Genomic DNA, 18,208 nt, shown 5'->3' with positions numbered 1-18,208 from the left:
ACACACACACACACACACACACACACACATATACACACACACAAATATATTTTAATCAAAGACATTCCTCTAATGGCAAAGCTGAATTTTCATGCAAAAATGTAAGGGGGTCTGAATACTTTCCGTACCCACTGTATGTATGTATATATATATATATATATACAAACTGTATATATTAAATTGTAATAATATTTCACAATATTCTTATATAAATGTAGCCATGGTAAGTCTTATTTTAAAAACATTAAGAAAAATTACTGTCCCCAAAACTGAACAGTATTTAGTTGGATGTTATTTGGTGATGAATTTGGTGAAGACACGATGGATAAGTTTCTAAATGGTAATTAGAAACAATAGTTAAAGGTGCCAGTAATTTTAATTTGCTATTTGAGCAGTGAATTTCAGTGTGAGAGTTTGAAGTCCTCTTTTAACTTCTCTTTTTGAAGAGACAAATTCATCATGTGAAGCTGAGATGTGACCGCAGCTGTTGAGGTCACTACAGACGGCCAAGAAATCAAATGGTTGTCAACACTAATAATTGGCAACAAGAACAATAGCCTCAGATCCCTCTATAAAGGTGCCATTGCAAATCTGCAATCATGTTGTAAATCTCTAATCTAACATAAAATGTCAGTTTCAACCGTGGAGTTTCAACAATGTTTCACATCAGAGCAGATATTACTTGTTGTCAAATTGTAATTTATTTATTTATTTTCTTTCCAGGGTTTCACCTCTGCAGAAGTCTGAGGTGGTTGAGATGGTGAAAAAACAGGTGAAAGTGATCACACTGGCCATTGGCGATGGAGCCAACGATGTGGGCATGATCCAGACCGCCCATGTGGGTGTTGGCATCTCTGGCAATGAAGGACTGCAGGCTGCCAACTCATCAGACTACTCTATTGCACAGGTGAGAAACTATCAAATTGCACATGCCTGAAGGAAGAAAGAATAAGTTAGCTAAATTGTGAGTAAATTAAATAATTAAATTTATCAATTATATTGACATAGTGAAATTTAAATTAATGAAAAATTATGCATTATTATTAAAATAAAATTACACCAAATAAAATGTGTGATCTGCTTCTAAACCTGAAGCACATTATCAGTTCCCAATGTAAACTAACACTTTTGTCTTGTGTCACTACAGTGTGACTCCCAGAAAATAAATCTGGTTCTAGATTATGTATCTAGGGTGAAGGGTTAAAACCTGTGGCTCATAGATTCTGCAGTCTGAGATAGTGAAACGGGTCGGTCAGGTCAATTTACATAGCTTGAGTGTTCACTTACTCAAACCCCTGCTGATGGTGAAACGGGACCTGTCCCTCTTATGTAAACTTAATTAAGAAGATGTTTTGTAGTTCACAGATTTTGATACAGCATAATCTTTATTGTTCGTTTAACAAAAGAAGAGCTCAAGTGTCGCTAATTGCTGTCAACATCGCTCTCCATCTCTGTCTCAGTTTCATTTCACGTTTTGTGCATTTCGTGGAAACATCCCTCTTCACACTTGTTTTTCTATACTGCCCCGAGCCATCTGTTCACTGGCCTCATGCATCGGATTACCCAAGAAAGCATCTTGTCTTTTCTTAAGTGCCCTCATCGTATTGTAGGTAGAGGCAGGTGGAGGTGGTAGGGAATGCGGGCAGGTTCATAGAAAGTCGCCCAAACTGCCTTCCAGCAAAACGGCTCGTATGATATGTGCTGGATCAGACGGCAAACTTCAATGTGCAGTACCGGCAGCTAGTATGCATTCATCATCCTGAACCAGTGTCAGCTTAATATCCACTATAAGGCTTTTCACAATGCTGCTTCTCATCAACTGTTAAAGGTGTCATATGATGTTTCTAAAAAGAACATTATTTTGTGTATTTGGTGTAATGCAATGTGTTTATGCGGTTTAAGGTTAAAAAAACATTATTTTTCACATACTGTACATTATTGTTTCAGCACTCCAAAGAGAAAGGAAAAATTTAAATCGCATCATATGACCCCTTTAAACTAGACGAAAATGTTATACATGCTGTATGACGTCATATATTTGTATTAAATTAACTACAATTCTATAATATGTAACTCATATATATATATATATAACTCTTATTATGTATATATTCTTCTCCAGGTATATATAATTCTTTCCAGGTAGGTTTCTTGAAGCATCTTGGAGACGTTGCCACAGTTCTTCTGGATTGAGTCTGTCTCAGTTTGTTCTGTTTCTTCATGTCATTCCAGACAGACTGATGATGGTGAGATCAGATCTCTGTGTGGAGCACTGACTCCTTGTGCAAACAAAAATCTCACTGCATTATTACAATTAATGGCAAAATGAATGTTTAGAAATGTAATCTGATATTTCCTGCTGACACACTACAGCAACAGATAGAAATAACTGACTTGAAACCATTTTTAGCTGGTGAAAATACTTGTGTTCTAATCATTTTGGTCACCACTGTAATTATACAATATATAATAAATATATTGGGATATGTAGAGTAATATTTATATGCATTTTATGTTAATCTGATATACTGTCATGAAGGCCTTACAAGCTGTCCGAATTTAGTCTTTTTTGGTTTATATAGACATATCAACAACTGCACCAAATTGCTTATTTTTGCTCAATTTGGGCCTTTGATTTAAACTGAGGGTTTTTTTCCTCCTGAAATATGAGCTCCATATTCTCCATAAAAGCCATTAAAGCTTGATGTATCAAATTTGATACTCACCAAATTTTGTTTTGTCTAAAAGTTTAATAAACTGTTCCATTCCATCAGGCTTTACAGGGCTAAAGCACATCCATATAATATATAATATTAAATGATGGTATATTAGTTATAGTTGTTAATAATTATATATTTAATTCTAAATTAGTATGTTACTGTTGGTAGCAGATCTTATGGTATGGCGTATTGCGTGTCTATATATCTGACCCATGTGCTGTCCAAGTGTGAAATTAATTTAAAGCTAATCTCACAACAGGGCTCTCACAGAATGCAAGTGTTAATTTGTGTTAAACCCAGGGGTCTTTAGTTTTGTTTGGGGCCTGTTTTGAAGATGTGATTAAGTTGTTTACATGAAGGGATAAATCAGTGTGAGCTGGAATGCTGCTGTGCTTCAGCCTCACACTAGGTCCTCCACAGATCGGCAGAGGCTCCATATCCAGACTCCACTGTAGTCTGTCTGTCATCAACTTGCTCTCCTCGCATCCAGAGGTCAAACAGCCCCTGAGCCCCTCAAAGGCACTCCGTACCCCTTACATCCCACCCTGCTGTTCCTGCCTTCATAGAAATGACTGGCTGTTTGTTTTAGAGGAATGATGTTTATAACACTGTCACATTCAGGATGCTCTTTAGGAAATAAAACATGGCATCCCTAAATCATCATTTGATTGTGTTTACATATAACACATATTACTTGTTTACACTGTTATGTCACTAATCTTGAGCACCTGTACAAGTTTGGCTGTTTGCATATTGTATTTATTTCAGCGGCCATATAAATGGGTTACAGTGAAACAAACAAACTTGTGTCTGTTATGCATTGTAACCAATAACATGTAAGGTCACGTTGGTTGTTTTCCGTTAGTTTAATTTCATAAACTGTTTAAAGAAAACAATCCATAGATTTATCTCTGGTATCCTGATTTTGATCTGCACGTAAACACCTTCAGCATTTTGGGGCTTATTTAGTGAGCAAAGCGCATCTCTGTTTACATTTTAATGTCTAAGCCAGACGAAAACACAATTTTATGAATTATCAGCGAATTGTTGTGCATGTGAAATCGCTAAGTGTTCACTCTGTCCTCCTAAGTGTTGTAAATCAGAAGTAGAGTTTTGGTGCTGAGCCTGTTTTTGGTGTGTAGTGTGCTGAACTCAGCAGAAAATATGGTGAAAATGTTTAGTAAATATATTTATCTACTCAAACTTTTGCAATATACGTGTATGAAGCCACATAATAAATTGGAGTGAACTACTCATCGGCTGTTTGAAAAAAGACATCTGTCTGACTTGATGAAAGTTAAACACACAGTGACAGCAACACAAACAGAATTTTATATTAAGTAAATCTGACACAATCCAGATGATTTAAGCAGTTTATATCTACAGTTTGGGTGTTGGGTGAGTAGATTAAGTACCATTTAGATCTAAATCATATTTTATGACAATCAGGTTTTAACTAATTCTTAGTGGCCAGCTGATAAACCTGATAAACTTTTCATAATATAATTTATCAGTTATTAAAAGCCAAACTTAATGTGTTAACCAAAAAATTACTTTATTGTTATTGCACAGCTGCAAAAGAAATTCTCCCTTCCTCTGCTTTTCAACAAAATAAGACTAGATAAATATCTGGAATTCACAGGAATATAGGTGAGACTGTTTGTCTCCCTGCAACTCCAGGCTTCCTGTTGCCCAGCATGGATAAGAATGTCTCTTTATTTTCAAATCCAAAACTGCTTTCTGTGTTGGCTGGGGAACTGTAGATCTTGTGTAAACGATAGGCCTTAATGAACTTATCTCTGTCCTCCCTTCTCTCTCACAGTTCAAGTACTTGAAGAATCTTCTGTTGGTTCACGGCGCTTGGAATTACAACCGTGTTGCCAAGTGCATCCTGTATTGCTTCTACAAGAACATTGTGCTTTACATTATTGAGGTAAGAAAGTCTACGCACTTTAATGTCTTATCAAACTCAGATGACAGAGCATCAAGCCTTTTATTGCATTAGCCATTAATGTCCTTTTCACGGAGATTGAATGACCACTCTTTAATGAAATTAACTGGCATTGCATGCATGTCTCCATCTTGCAGTAGGAATGCAGGTCGATGTAAAGGCCACAAGCCATCCATCTGTGATGGTATTTGACAGTTTCCAGGCCTGGTGCTGATAGCCGGTTCAGAGACCTGACCTGACGAGTTAAAGGGCTGCTATCAGCACCAGCTTTATCATGAGAGGCGTTTGGCCGTTTTGATCTGCAGCATGCTTGGTTTAGGAGACGTTACACCTCGGGGACAAGCTTTAGGTTTCCTCAAGAGCTGAAAGAAGAGTTAGTAGCAGACTAATGGTCTGAAAGCAACATTAGGCCATTAGAAGTCTCTTTATTTAATGTCTAAGGTCTTTGAAATCCATGAAATGGACCTTTGGTCACACTAGCCTTGTGCTAGTATGCTAAGGCTACAGTATAGTACAAAATGTAAAGTATGTGTCCAAATTTAAACATAATATGTTGCGCATTTCTGTGATATTTTTATTTATTCATTGTGTATTCCAGTCATATTTTGATTTATTGATGTTCGGTTCTTCCCGGCAAAGACAAGGAGTAAAGCATACACATTAGCTTGGCACTTCAAGTTGTATCCATGCTTTATCTATTTTATCTCTCTTGTGTAAAATGTTCCTCCTGTATGCATGCTCACTGCGATTTGAAACAGATCAACACCAGTATTCATGAGCTGTACAACCCCAGCAGAAACATGAGCACTTCAAAAATCCTTTTTTTTTTTTTCTTCCCCTCTGCCCTTTTGCTCTTGTGGGCCACTTGACCCGTGAACTCTTTTTCCCCTTCATCTTGATTTTGTTTTATGTGCTCTGGTAGATCTCTGAAAAGCCCCTTAGATTTCTCTCTGTTGGCATCCAGTGCTGCTGTAGATTGTGAGAACAAGGATAAGGAGATGAATCAGGTCTTCAAATGACCGTTGTTTTCTTCTGCCCTCACTAAATGTACAGCATGGCATGGTTTGTGAGTTAGTTCGGCCCATTTCATGGCCATTTTCTGTTTACATGCTTCTATGCTGTTTAGATGTGGGAAGCTGCTGTGGTCGTGTTCATAAATGCAGTGAAGTCATGATGATGTTTTCCTCTATTTTAAAATTCAAGTAGATTAAATCCGTGGGAATCTCAGAGCCCTGTAGCTGTGAGCAATAATCGCTCAATGAATTTGATATTTTAAACATTTTGGTACTAGTCATGCCGGGTGGCTTTCATGTATTTTTTTCTTTTGGGTTTTGCCAAGGGGTTGTCGTATTTTGTTCCACAATGAAAGTTCCCCTTCAACACAAACATTTCTGACTGTGATCACATTTCACACTTTCTCATCAATCAAGGAACAAGCATCTCTTTCCTTTTTTTTTCTTCTTATTTTGCATAAGAGGTGGCACTGGAACAACTACGTCCAGTAAATGGCCTTACCCGAACACGCCCTCCGAATATTTCTAGCCGATTTTTCCTTTTTGTCCTTTTCTCTTTAAGCTCTGCTTTTGAATCTCCAAGAGAACTGAAAGCACCCCAGCTCATAGAGGTGAATGTATCTCCTCCTCTGCCCATCTTTTGTTATGAGCGGAAAATGTAGTCCCCCTCTCCGTAAGGGGCCTTTCGAATATAATAGGGCAAAGCTTTACTGTTTCCTTGCCTCACACCAAAAACACCTCTGTTTTGTAAGAGCTTGTCATTCAAGACACTTGCTTCCCAAGGGTCGGTTAAAGGGATACATTTGTCGCTCTAATAGGTTTACCTTTGTGTCCGTGAAGGCTTTTCTTCAAATAATTTTTCCAGACATTAACCTCAAGGAAGTGGAATAAGGATGTTAGTGGCCGTTTTAGTCTTCTCAACGTGTGGTTAGCAATGGATATGTGCACATCTTAGATTTTTTTTTTTTACCATCTAGTGTTGTATCCTATATATCATAGTAGCTTCAGAATGGTTTCAGATGTTTTTCCAGTTGTAACCACACAATAGCACATGATCTTCCATACATTGTCAGACAAATAAGTTTGGGTTAACCTAAACGTTTGTCATGCTGGTTTATTTAGTCTTTGGTTTGTGGTCTTGCATTCTTTCGACATGAGCAAAAATTAACCGGGGAAAAAGAACTTTTCAGAAATTTAGTTGGATTAGCTGCTTTGAGACATGCAGAAAGCCCCTCTTACAACCAAATTGCTGTGCTTGCTGTCATTATCCTGCTGGGCTCTTGAGCACTTGATTGACAGCTCTTCAGCAGGCACCAGAAGGGCTGACGGACGAGTAGCATTTCTGAAGTAATTACAAGGGCCTCATTCAGACAGAGCAGCAGGCTTAGAGAAAGACTGCAGGCCTGAGTGGAGGCCCTGGGCCCTGCAGTCTCTGTGGTGCCATCATTAAAAAACACCCAACTAGTTCTTTTGGTTCTTCTCCCACTCACACTTGCAATTCAAAGGCCCTTTTGCCTTATTGTCTTGCCAGCATTTTTTAGGTTTTCTGGATATTTGGGTTTTACAGTACTGTTTAACATTTTAGGGTTTATATATACAGTATATATATATATATATGTATGTATGTGTATATATATATATAACTTTTTTTGTATTTTAATATACTTTAAAATGTAATTTATTCCTGTGATGGCAAAGCTGAATCTCAGCAGCCATTACACACCAGTCTTCAGTGTCACATGATCCTTCAGAAATCATGTCAGGAAAAAAAACATTTCTTATTGTTATCAATGTTAAAAACAGTTGTGCTGCTTAACATTTTTGTAGAAATCGTGATACATTTTTTCTGGGTTCTTTGTTGAATAGAAAGTTCAGAAGAACAGCATTATGCCTTCACTGTTACTTTTGGTCTATTTAAGACATCCTTGCTCAAAAAAAGTATTATTAAAAATAAAATAATTACTGACCCCAAACTTTTGAACAGTAGTGTTCATGAAGAAAAATTGTGCAAAATGTATACTCTGTCAAAATTAACATGCTCTTACATTCAGTGATTTTGATATTGCCACTTTTAAAAGACAGATATTATGTATTTTTTGTGATTATTTTATTATTTCAAAATTTTTAGGAGTTTTTCCAAATAATGTTTTAACAGTTTGCTTTAGATCAATTGCAACATCTTGTATATCCTTTTTTTTTTTTTTTTTTTTTTACTTTGATGGAAACATTTATTTAATTTTAATGTCTTTTATAATATACATATTGTACACAATAAAAAAATTATATGTAATAAAAAAATAGTTTTCTGGTTTTCTGGATATTTGGGTTTTACAGTACTGTTTAACATTTTAGGGTTTATATATACAGTATATATATATATATATGTATGTATGTGTATATATATATATAACTTTTTTTGTATTTTAATATACTTTAAAATGTAATTTATTCCTGTGATGGCAAAGCTGAATCTCAGCAGCCATTACACCAGTCTTCAGTGTCACATGATCCTTCAGAAATCATGTCAGGAAAAAAAACATTTCTTATTGTTATCAATGTTAAAAACAGTTGTGCTGCTTAACATTTTTGTAGAAATCGTGATACATTTTTTTCTGGGTTCTTTGTTGAATAGAAAGTTCAGAAGAACAGCATTATGCCTTCACTGTTACTTTTGGTCTATTTAAGACATCCTTGCTCAAAAAAAGTATTATTAAAAATAAAATAATTACTGACCCCAAACTTTTGAACAGTAGTGTTCATGAAGAAAAATTGTGCAAAATGTATACTCTGTCAAAATTAACATGCTCTTACATTCAGTGATTTTGATATTGCCACTTTTAAAAGACAGATATTATGTATTTTTTGTGATTATTTTATTATTTCAAAATTTTTAGGAGTTTTTCCAAATAATGTTTTAACAGTTTGCTTTAGATCAATTGCAACATCTTGTATATCCTTTTTTTTTTTTTTTTTTTTTTACTTTGATGGAAACATTTATTTAATTTTAATGTCTTTTATAATATACATATTGTACACAATAAAAAAATTATATGTAATAAAAAAATACATAAAATAATACATATTTTCTATTTGAAAATATGTAGCTGCCTTTTATATTCCACAAAGCTTTGATTTGAATTATTGGAGTTGGTTTCTAGCCTGTTGAACAAACAGCTAGTGTGGATTTGGGTGAGCTACCAGACCATCCCGATCAAGGGCCCTACTGGAAAAATGAGATAATACCAGTTTAAGGTGGTCAAGCTGTTTTTTACGACATAGTAGCTAGTTTATTGCTGTTCCAAGGTTAGCCAGATCCCCACCAGTTGGCCACCTAAAGCAGCTTGGCCCAGCTGCCATGTTCCAGAACACAGCTAAGCTAGTTTTAGCTGGATTCTCAAGCAGAGACTTGGAGCAAAGAGGTGCCGTCTTTCTTTTTTTCTCTTTCCCTTTGGGTCCTTCCCACCCAACATGGAGACAGGACGGGGGTGGAATCACAGATTTCAAATTTCTCTGAAAAATACGCTGAGAGCCCCTCAGGACGAGTCTCATGGGGGGGGGGACACTCTCGCTCTCTCTCTCACACACACACACGCACTCCTCGCTTTTTCAGATTGTGCAGCGGAGGGTAGAGGGCAGTCACACCTCCACGCCGAGTTGCTCTGAATGAGCCAGAAGAGGAGAAGAAAGAGAGAGACCTCCACACTATGTCCTCGTCCCTAATGAGCAAATCAATGAATCTGTCTCATTGAAGGAAGCGGGAGAGGGGCACTCACTGGACCCAGAGGACCAGGCCAAAACGCTCTCTCATATGCATGTACTGCTGCTCATGAATAGAGGCTTTATTTTGACTTAGCACAACAATATCCTGCAGCCCGTAGCCCCTCAATAAGGCAGTCTCGCATTTATTCAGCTCTCTGACCCACCTGTTTGACTACCAGCATGCCGCTGGCCACGACTATTCGTTTTTTTTTTATGTGGCTTTTGATCAAAATGTGGTCATAAGGGAATTCTCTGAGTCTGGAATCTGTTTGTGAGGAGGAAAACAACATAACGTGAGGCGATATTGGTAATTTATTCATGTTTGTGTGTGCAAATGGGTTTCAGAAGCAGCAGATCTCTTTTAAAAACAATATCACGGTAGAATGCACCTGATGGAAGGAAAATGGGAGTTGGAACGGGTGGGCGTGGCTGTGGGGGGGAGTGCGGCCAATCCTCCTCTCTTCTTCTCTCTTTCTTTCTCTATGGCGAGGCCAGAGGGGAGGGGTGACAGACATTTGTTTTGGGAACATTTTCACGCATTGGCTCACTCTATTGAATGAGAGGGGCTGGTGGATGTGCTCTGTGTGTGAGGACTGGCGGGGGCCGCAGTCGGAGGGGGTTCTGTCAAAACCCCAAAAATTTGTAGCAATTCACGCTTTCTTAATGGAGTTAAATGAAGCGAGGAAATGTCCGCCTGGCCATGGCACTGCACAGTAACCTGGGGTCTGCTTAACAGTCGAGCCTCTCACACACATACTCAAAACTGGTTGAGCTTCTCAGACTTTTTCACAATAATTGTGGTCTAAATACGATAGAGAAGCTCACAGCATTGGAGTCGAGCAAAAATTGAACGGTGCTGAACTTTGACTCCCAAGTATTTCGTATTCATTTAAGAAATTGTTTAATTGATTACTCAGTCATATTATTCCAAACCTGTATTTATTTTTGTCTATACACCACAAAAAAGATGTTTAGTTGTATGTTCACACTGCTCTTTTTTAAACAGTGACCAGGTGCTCACAAGTTGTGTAAAAAAACACTATAAAAGTATTGTAAAAAATGACTCCATATTACTTGTGCATTATATTCCAATCCTTCTGAAGCTGTGTGATCAATTTGTGAGAGGGAAAAAGTTATTGTTCTGTAAAAATTTTAATCTCATCAAAGATGAGAGCTGAAAAACTGTATTATGTTTCTACAAAAATAAGCTACACTAATTTCGACATAAATATAAATAATGAAAACAGTTTTTGAGCACTAAATCAGCATATTAGAATGATTTCTGAAAGATCATGTGACACTGAAGACTAGAGTAATGACTGCTGGAAATTCAGCTTTGCATCACATGGATAAATTCAATTTTAAAATGTATTCAATAGAAAACTTTTTTAATATTAATATTTCACAATATTACTGTTTTTACTGTATTTTTAAACAAGTAAATACAGCTTTGGTGAGCATAAGAGACTTCCTTCAAAAACAAATCTCACCGGCCCAAACTTTTGAACAGTGTAGATTGCAAATTAGTCTTTAAATACCAGAATTTTGAAAGACATGTCTGTTTAAATTTTTGTCATATTTATATTGTCGTCTTTTTCATTCTCTCATCGCATTTTTGATTATTACAGATTTTCCCCCTCTTTAAAACAGCTGCTGTGAGATATTATCACATTCTCAGATTTCTAGATGACTGACAGAATTGTGTGCCAGACTAGTCAAACTAATAGAGATATTAAGTGATGAACTCCATTTCCATGGCATATGGTTTAGATACACATTCTTCTCTCTTCTCCTTTCATTTGTGGTCTTTTCCCTGGTCTCCGCCCTTAAGCCCAATAACTCACATCTTTCAGTTCTTTAAATAGTTAAATCTAGTCCTTTTGCACTGATCTGTTTTTTGTACAGTCTTAAACTCATTTTGTGTAATAGAAAGTCTGATCTGTGATCAGTTGTTTCTGCTATGAGACACTGGGGGTTGATCAAGGTGGGAAACAGCATCTGATTTACAAACCATTCTGGCTGAAGTCATGGGAACTGTTGAAGTCTCTCTCTCTCTTACCTCCAGCACTAACGCTCTTCCTCTCTCATTCCTGCCTGGGGGTGTCCTCTGAGTAATGATGTGTTAAGCCCAGGTTGTGGCTTCGCATGACAAGATAGTGGGGCTTCTCTATGTTTAGATGTTTTGAAAACCTTGGCAGTATGGCTTTTGATCAAAATGTGGTCATAAGGGAATTCTCTGAGTCTGGAATCTGTTTGTGAGGAGGAAAACAACATAACGTGAGGCGATATTGGTAATTTATTCATGTTTGTGTGTGCAAATGGGTTTCAGAAGCAGCAGATCTCTTTTAAAAACAATATCACGGTAGAATGCACCTGATGGAAGGAAAATGGGAGTTGGAACGGGTGGGCGTGGCTGTGGGGGGGAGTGCGGCCAATCCTCCTCTCTTCTTCTCTCTTTCTTTCTCTATGGCGAGGCCAGAGGGGAGGGGTGACAGACATTTGTTTTGGGAACATTTTCACGCATTGGCTCACTCTATTGAATGAGAGGGGCTGGTGGATGTGCTCTGTGTGTGAGGACTGGCGGGGGCCGCAGTCGGAGGGGGTTCTGTCAAAACCCCAAAAATTTGTAGCAATTCACGCTTTCATAATGGAGTTAAATGAAGCGAGGAAATGTCCGCCTGGCCATGGCACTGCACAGTAACCTGGGGTCTGCTTAACAGTCGAGCCTCTCACACACATACTCAAGACTGGTTGAGCTTCTCAGACTTTTTCACAATAATTGTGGTCTAAATACGATAGAGAAGCTCACAGCATTGGAGTCGAGCAAAAATTGAACGGTGCTGAACTTTGACTCCAAGTATTTCGTATTCATTTAAGAAATTGTTTAATTGATTACTCAGTCATATTATTCCAAACCTGTATTTATTTTTGTCTATACACCACAAAAAAAGATGTTTAGTTGTATGTTCACACTGCTCTTTTTTAAACAGTGACCAGGTGCTCACAAGTTGTGTAAAAAACACTATAAAAGTATTGTAAAAAATGACTCCATATTACTTGTGCATTATATTCCAATCCTTCTGAAGCTGTGTGATCAATTTGTGAGGGGGAAAAAGTTATTGTTCTGTAAAAATTGTAATCTAATCAAAGATGAGAGCTGAAAAACTGTATTATGTTTCTACAAAAATAAGCTACACTAATTTCGGCATAAATATAAATAATGAAAACAGTTTTTGAGCACTAAATCAGCATATTAGAATGATTTCTGAAAGATCATGTGACACTGAAGACTAGAGTAATGACTGCTGGAAATTCAGCTTTGCATCACATGGATAAATTCAATTTTAAAATGTATTCAATAGAAAACTTTTTTAATATTAATATTTCACAATATTACTGTTTTTACTGTATTTTTAAACAAGTAAATACAGCTTTGGTGAGCATAAGAGACTTCCTTCAAAAACAAATCTCACCGGCCCAAACTTTTAAACAGTGTAGATTGCAAATTAGTCTTTAAATACCAGAATTTTGAAAGACCTGTCTGTTTAAATTTTGGTGTCACATGATCCTGTGTTTTGCCATATTTATATTGTCGTCTTTTTCATTCTCTCATCGCATTTTTGATTATTACAGATTTTCCCCCTCTTTAAAACAGCTGCTGTGAGATATTATCACATTCTCAGATTTCTAGATGACTATGACAGAATTGTGTGCCAGACTAGTCAAACTAATAGAGATATTAAGTGATGAACTCCATCTCCATGGCATATGGTTTAGATACACATTCTTCTCTCTTCTCCTTTCATTTGTGGTCTTTTCCCTGGTCTCCGCCCTTAAGCCCAATAACTCACATCTTTCAGTTCTTTAAATAGTTAAATCTAGTCCTTTTGCACTGATCTGTTTTTTGTAAAGTCTTAAACTCATTTTGTGTAATAGAAAGTCTGATCTGTGATCAGTTGTTTCTGCTATGAGACACTGGGGGTTGATCAAGGTGGGAAACAGCATCTGATTTACGAACCATTCTGGCTGAAGTCATGGGAACTGTTGAAGTCTCTCTCTCTCTTACCTCCAGCACTAACGCTCTTCCTCTCTCATTCCTGCCTGGGGGTGTCCTCTGAGTAATGATGTGTTAAGCCCAGGTTGTGGCTTCGCATGACAAGATAGTGGGGCTTCTCTATGTTTAGATGTTTTGAAAACCTTGGCAGTATGTTTGCTAAAGCAGGGGCTTGACTGTTTTTACATGCACTCATCTCACAGCTGTTCTTGTTGATAGTAGGCTATTAATCTTTTTATCAAAATATAATATCTAAAAATTTGTTTTTTTTAACTGGTGGGCAGGTGTAGATAAAAGAGAAAATATTTCCAATATCTTAAAATATAAAATATTGAATGCCATTTTTAATATAATTGTAATTTATTTGTTTGGTTATAGTTTACATGTTTATTTACTATTTGATTTATTTTTATAAAATCAATAAAATTTCAATATTTTTATGTTTTATCTTAAACATTGTTAACTACTTCATAGAGGTATGTGTTAACTTTTTATTTTATTTTTTATTTAAATACATGAAATTAAAAATTACTTTATACATTTTGTGTTGGTTTGCTTGCTAATTATTTAAGAATAGTATTATATAATAATAAAAAAAACACAATAGAGAGTTTTCAATAGTGGTCTGACTTTTGGACCCCACTATGTATATGAAAAAGTGACCCAAAGCTGGCTTATTTCTTCTCCAAGACTGATCTTGGAACAAACCATTTGCAGTGATCCAGTGTATGAGACTGTAGAAAGGACTGATTGGGTCAGTTCACTGCTGCTTTCATGAGAGATCGCTCTCTCGCGTGTAATTTCAAGCACTGAGAGGCCCCACAGAAAACAACAGCCATCGATCAACCTAAATTAAAATCCGCTAGGAGCAGAGTTAAGCGCACACAAAGTGGGGAATATATGATTAATGATGGTATATATTTACCTTTTAGTCACACATTTATGTAGTAATGATTATCATATGGCCTGTCATTGCCCTTTTAATATGTTACTATTTCCTTTAGGACGACTTGGGAAGCATATCGTTTTTTTTATAGTTTTTACTTTTTTAACACTATTTAAAAGACTTTTTGAATAATAACAATAAAATTTAATTTAATTGTGTTTTTATTTATGTATTTATAAATCTCAATTAAACTATTATTATTATTGTACTTAAATTTATTTTAATGATGTGCTTTATATAATAGGTTAACATGCCAAATTATGTTTTAAATATTCACATTAATGAGTCTGTTACCATTTCATTGTCTTTTTGTCTTTCAGATCTGGTTTGCATTTGTGAACGGCTTCTCCGGTCAGATTCTGTTCGAGCGCTGGTGCATCGGCCTGTACAACGTGGTAAGAGTGTTTGCATTCACACGTCTGTCTGGGTGTGTGATTTACTCTCCCCTCTTCATTACTCTGAGAGGAAATGTGTTAAAACGCCTCCCCTGTCGCGCTCAGGCAAGAAACTCATTAGCCGCGGCACCCCAGCCGGCTCCTTTACTGTGGCCCGTGTCAGCGCCATCCTGAAAAATCTCCCTCTTATTTATGACCGCTTGTCAAGTCCGTATTCCCTCCGTGCCCAGAACTATGTCCTGAATGTGCTGCAACAACAGACGCTCATGCCCCAAAGAGCTGCGTTAAACAGGTCAGCGGTGGATGATAAAGGAACAGGTTGAATCCAGACACATTTAAATGCTTTGGTTATAGTTTACATGTTTATTTACTATTTGATTTATTTTTATAAAATCAATAAAATTTCAATATTTTTATGTTTTATCTTAAACATTGTTAACTACTTCATAGAGGTATGTGTTAACTTTTTATTTTATTTTTTATTTAAATACATGAAATTAAAAATTACTTTATACATTTTGTGTTGGTTTGCTTGCTAATTATTTAAGAATAGTATTATATAATAATAAAAAAAACACAATAGAGAGTTTTCAATAGTGGTCTGACTTTTGGACCCCACTATGTATATGAAAAAGTGACCCAAAGCTGGCTTATTTCTTCTCCAAGACTGATCTTGGAACAAACCATTTGCAGTGATCCAGTGTATGAGACTGTAGAAAGGACTGATTGGGTCAGTTCACTGCTGCTTTCATGAGAGATCGCTCTCTCGCGTGTAATTTCAAGCACTGAGAGGCCCCACAGAAAACAACAGCCATCGATCAACCTAAATTAAAATCCGCTAGGAGCAGAGTTAAGCGCACACAAAGTGGGGAATATATGATTAATGATGGTATATATTTACCTTTTAGTCACACATTTATGTAGTAATGATTATCATATGGCCTGTCATTGCCCTTTTAATATGTTACTATTTCCTTTAGGACGACTTGGGAAGCATATCGTTTTTTTTATAGTTTTTACTTTTTTAACACTATTTAAAAGACTTTTTGAATAATAACAATAAAATTTAATTTAATTGTGTTTTTATTTATGTATTTATAAATCTCAATTAAACTATTATTATTATTGTACTTAAATTTATTTTAATGATGTGCTTTATATAATAGGTTAACATGCCAAATTATGTTTTAAATATTCACATTAATGAGTCTGTTACCATTTCATTGTCTTTTTGTCTTTCAGATCTGGTTTGCATTTGTGAACGGCTTCTCCGGTCAGATTCTGTTCGAGCGCTGGTGCATCGGCCTGTACAACGTGGTAAGAGTGTTTGCATTCACACGTCTGTCTGGGTGTGTGATTTACTCTCCCCTCTTCATTACTCTGAGAGGAAATGTGTTAAAACGCCTCCCCTGTCGCGCTCAGGCAAGAAACTCATTAGCCGCGGCACCCCAGCCGGCTCCTTTACTGTGGCCCGTGTCAGCGCCATCCTGAAAAATCTCCCTCTTATTTATGACCGCTTGTCAAGTCCGTATTCCCTCCGTGCCCAGAACTATGTCCTGAATGTGCTGCAACAACAGACGCTCATGCCCCAAAGAGCTGCGTTAAACAGGTCAGCGGTGGATGATAAAGGAACAGGTTGAATCCAGACACATTTAAATACACACACACACACGGCCGTTTGGGTGGAGTCCTGTGAACTGGGCTGCCTTAGGGCTTGGTGATAGGAATTGATGCTGTTAATTAACATGTTTTCAACAGGAAGGAAAGTTATTCAGGAAAAAAATGCTCTAGGTGGAGTACGTTTTTCCATTTTGCATAAACAAACGAAGATACGAAGGAAAAATGACTAAGCCACCCGACTCGCTGATTGTCCCGAGAAATTATTTCTTTACGCCTGAACAAAGAACAAAACTTGAACACGGCTTCCCATCAGCCCTGTGTAATGGATCATTGGCGTTGTGAGGCCAGTAACAACTCGGCCTGGCGCATTCTCTCTTTATCTGAGAGAGGAGGAATTCCATCGCGTCAGAGGGGGTCTGTTGGATGCAACGGCCCGAAACCACCCCTGAATGGAAAAGGCCAGCCGACCATGTCAGCCGCTCCAGCTGGGCCAGTGAGAGACACTTACGACTGACCCCGCAACCCTCTCTGGACCATAATACCACCCCTCTCGCTTTCAACAGCTGCTGCACGGAGAAACGTTAGAGCTCTGCAGAGAAATGAAAGCATCCAGGAGATCCGCTAACAAGCTGCAGGCACAGTGGCAGATGTTCGTTTTTTAATCATTTTTGCAGAGAGAGAGTGCAAATATGATAAATGCCAGAAGTTACATGCTCATTGAGCTACACCAAGCAAGCAAATGAAAACGGCAGGCAAGGGGAGCACGTCTGGTGCTCAGGATAGAAAGTAGTTGTTTAGACTGCTATGTATTTTTAGGTATCTATTTTAATTTATTTTTCTTTTCAGTGTTTATTAGGGCTGCCCTCGACTAAAGATTTTTCTGGTCAACTAGTAGTCATTCATTTTAAGCATTAGTCGACTAATTGCACGTTTATTAATAAACCATTTAAATCATAATAATGAGCCTTTAATTGCCTACATACCCTAATAAGCACTCAAGCACATGCATAAAGCTTGCCACAGCACACCAGCAGAAGTAATGATTATGAATGTGTCAGGGAAAAACAGTAAGGAGGCTGCATTAATATTTTAATCATTTATTGATAAACTAGTGCTTTCTTTGTTTTCGGTTTAAGAGATGAATTCGGCGACACTGACTCGTCATCTCTGCAGTAGTGGATCCGCCTGTATGTTTCACACAGATTACATAATCTATTTGAATTGGTTCATTTGAAAGTGAACATTTCACTCTCTATAGATATATTTTTCATGTCTGTAAGGCAAGTATACACAGAGTTTTGCACTCAAGTTCACAGAGGCCGAGGCAGCAAAAAGCGCATCCTGTTTTCTTTCATTATTTTACAAAAGTGCAATGTTTTGTAGTTATTGTGAGTGCACACAAATAAACGCAGAGTATTTACAGATTGGAAAGATGCATTACTCTTATCTGCATGACCAAAAAAAATTTGCCTCCATCTGTCATGCAGTGAGCGCACTGCTATTCAGTTTTCACACTTTGCACAGACGCTTCAATAGCGCACATTTTTCTAGGGAAACATTAGATTGAGCAGTCATGTAAAGTTGCTGCTACTAACATATTTCAGATTATTTGAGGTCAATGAATGATAGGCGAGTGTTTGAATGTCCTGTCCAATGTACTGTATTACCACAAAGACCAGTCGTTAACGATCTGTCTGTCACGGACTCACCACTCGCTGTGGATTTGTACTTTTTTTTTTTTTTTTTTTTT

At 37.1% G+C, this 18,208-nt stretch overlaps 1 protein-coding gene across 1 annotated transcript in view; it reads left to right on the top strand.

Moving 5' to 3' along the window:
• The window catches only part of LOC107550857 (phospholipid-transporting ATPase IA-like), a 188,012-nt gene that overhangs the window by 135,040 nt on the left and 34,764 nt on the right, over positions 1-18,208 (top strand). The window contains exons 19-21 of the mRNA XM_016232260.1: positions 724-907; positions 4,543-4,653; positions 14,764-14,838. Of these exons, the coding sequence (XP_016087746.1) occupies positions 724-907; positions 4,543-4,653; positions 14,764-14,838 (370 nt within the window). The remainder of the gene's footprint in view (positions 1-723; positions 908-4,542; positions 4,654-14,763; positions 14,839-18,208) is intronic.

This window comes from Sinocyclocheilus grahami, unplaced genomic scaffold (genome assembly GCF_001515645.1).
Source record: "Sinocyclocheilus grahami isolate Dianchi unplaced genomic scaffold, SAMN03320097.WGS_v1.1 scaffold409.1, whole genome shotgun sequence".
In the NCBI taxonomy this organism is placed as follows: Eukaryota; Metazoa; Chordata; class Actinopteri; order Cypriniformes; family Cyprinidae; genus Sinocyclocheilus; species Sinocyclocheilus grahami.
Note: the sequence above shows the minus strand (reverse complement) of the source record. Positions and strands in the feature narration are given on the sequence as shown.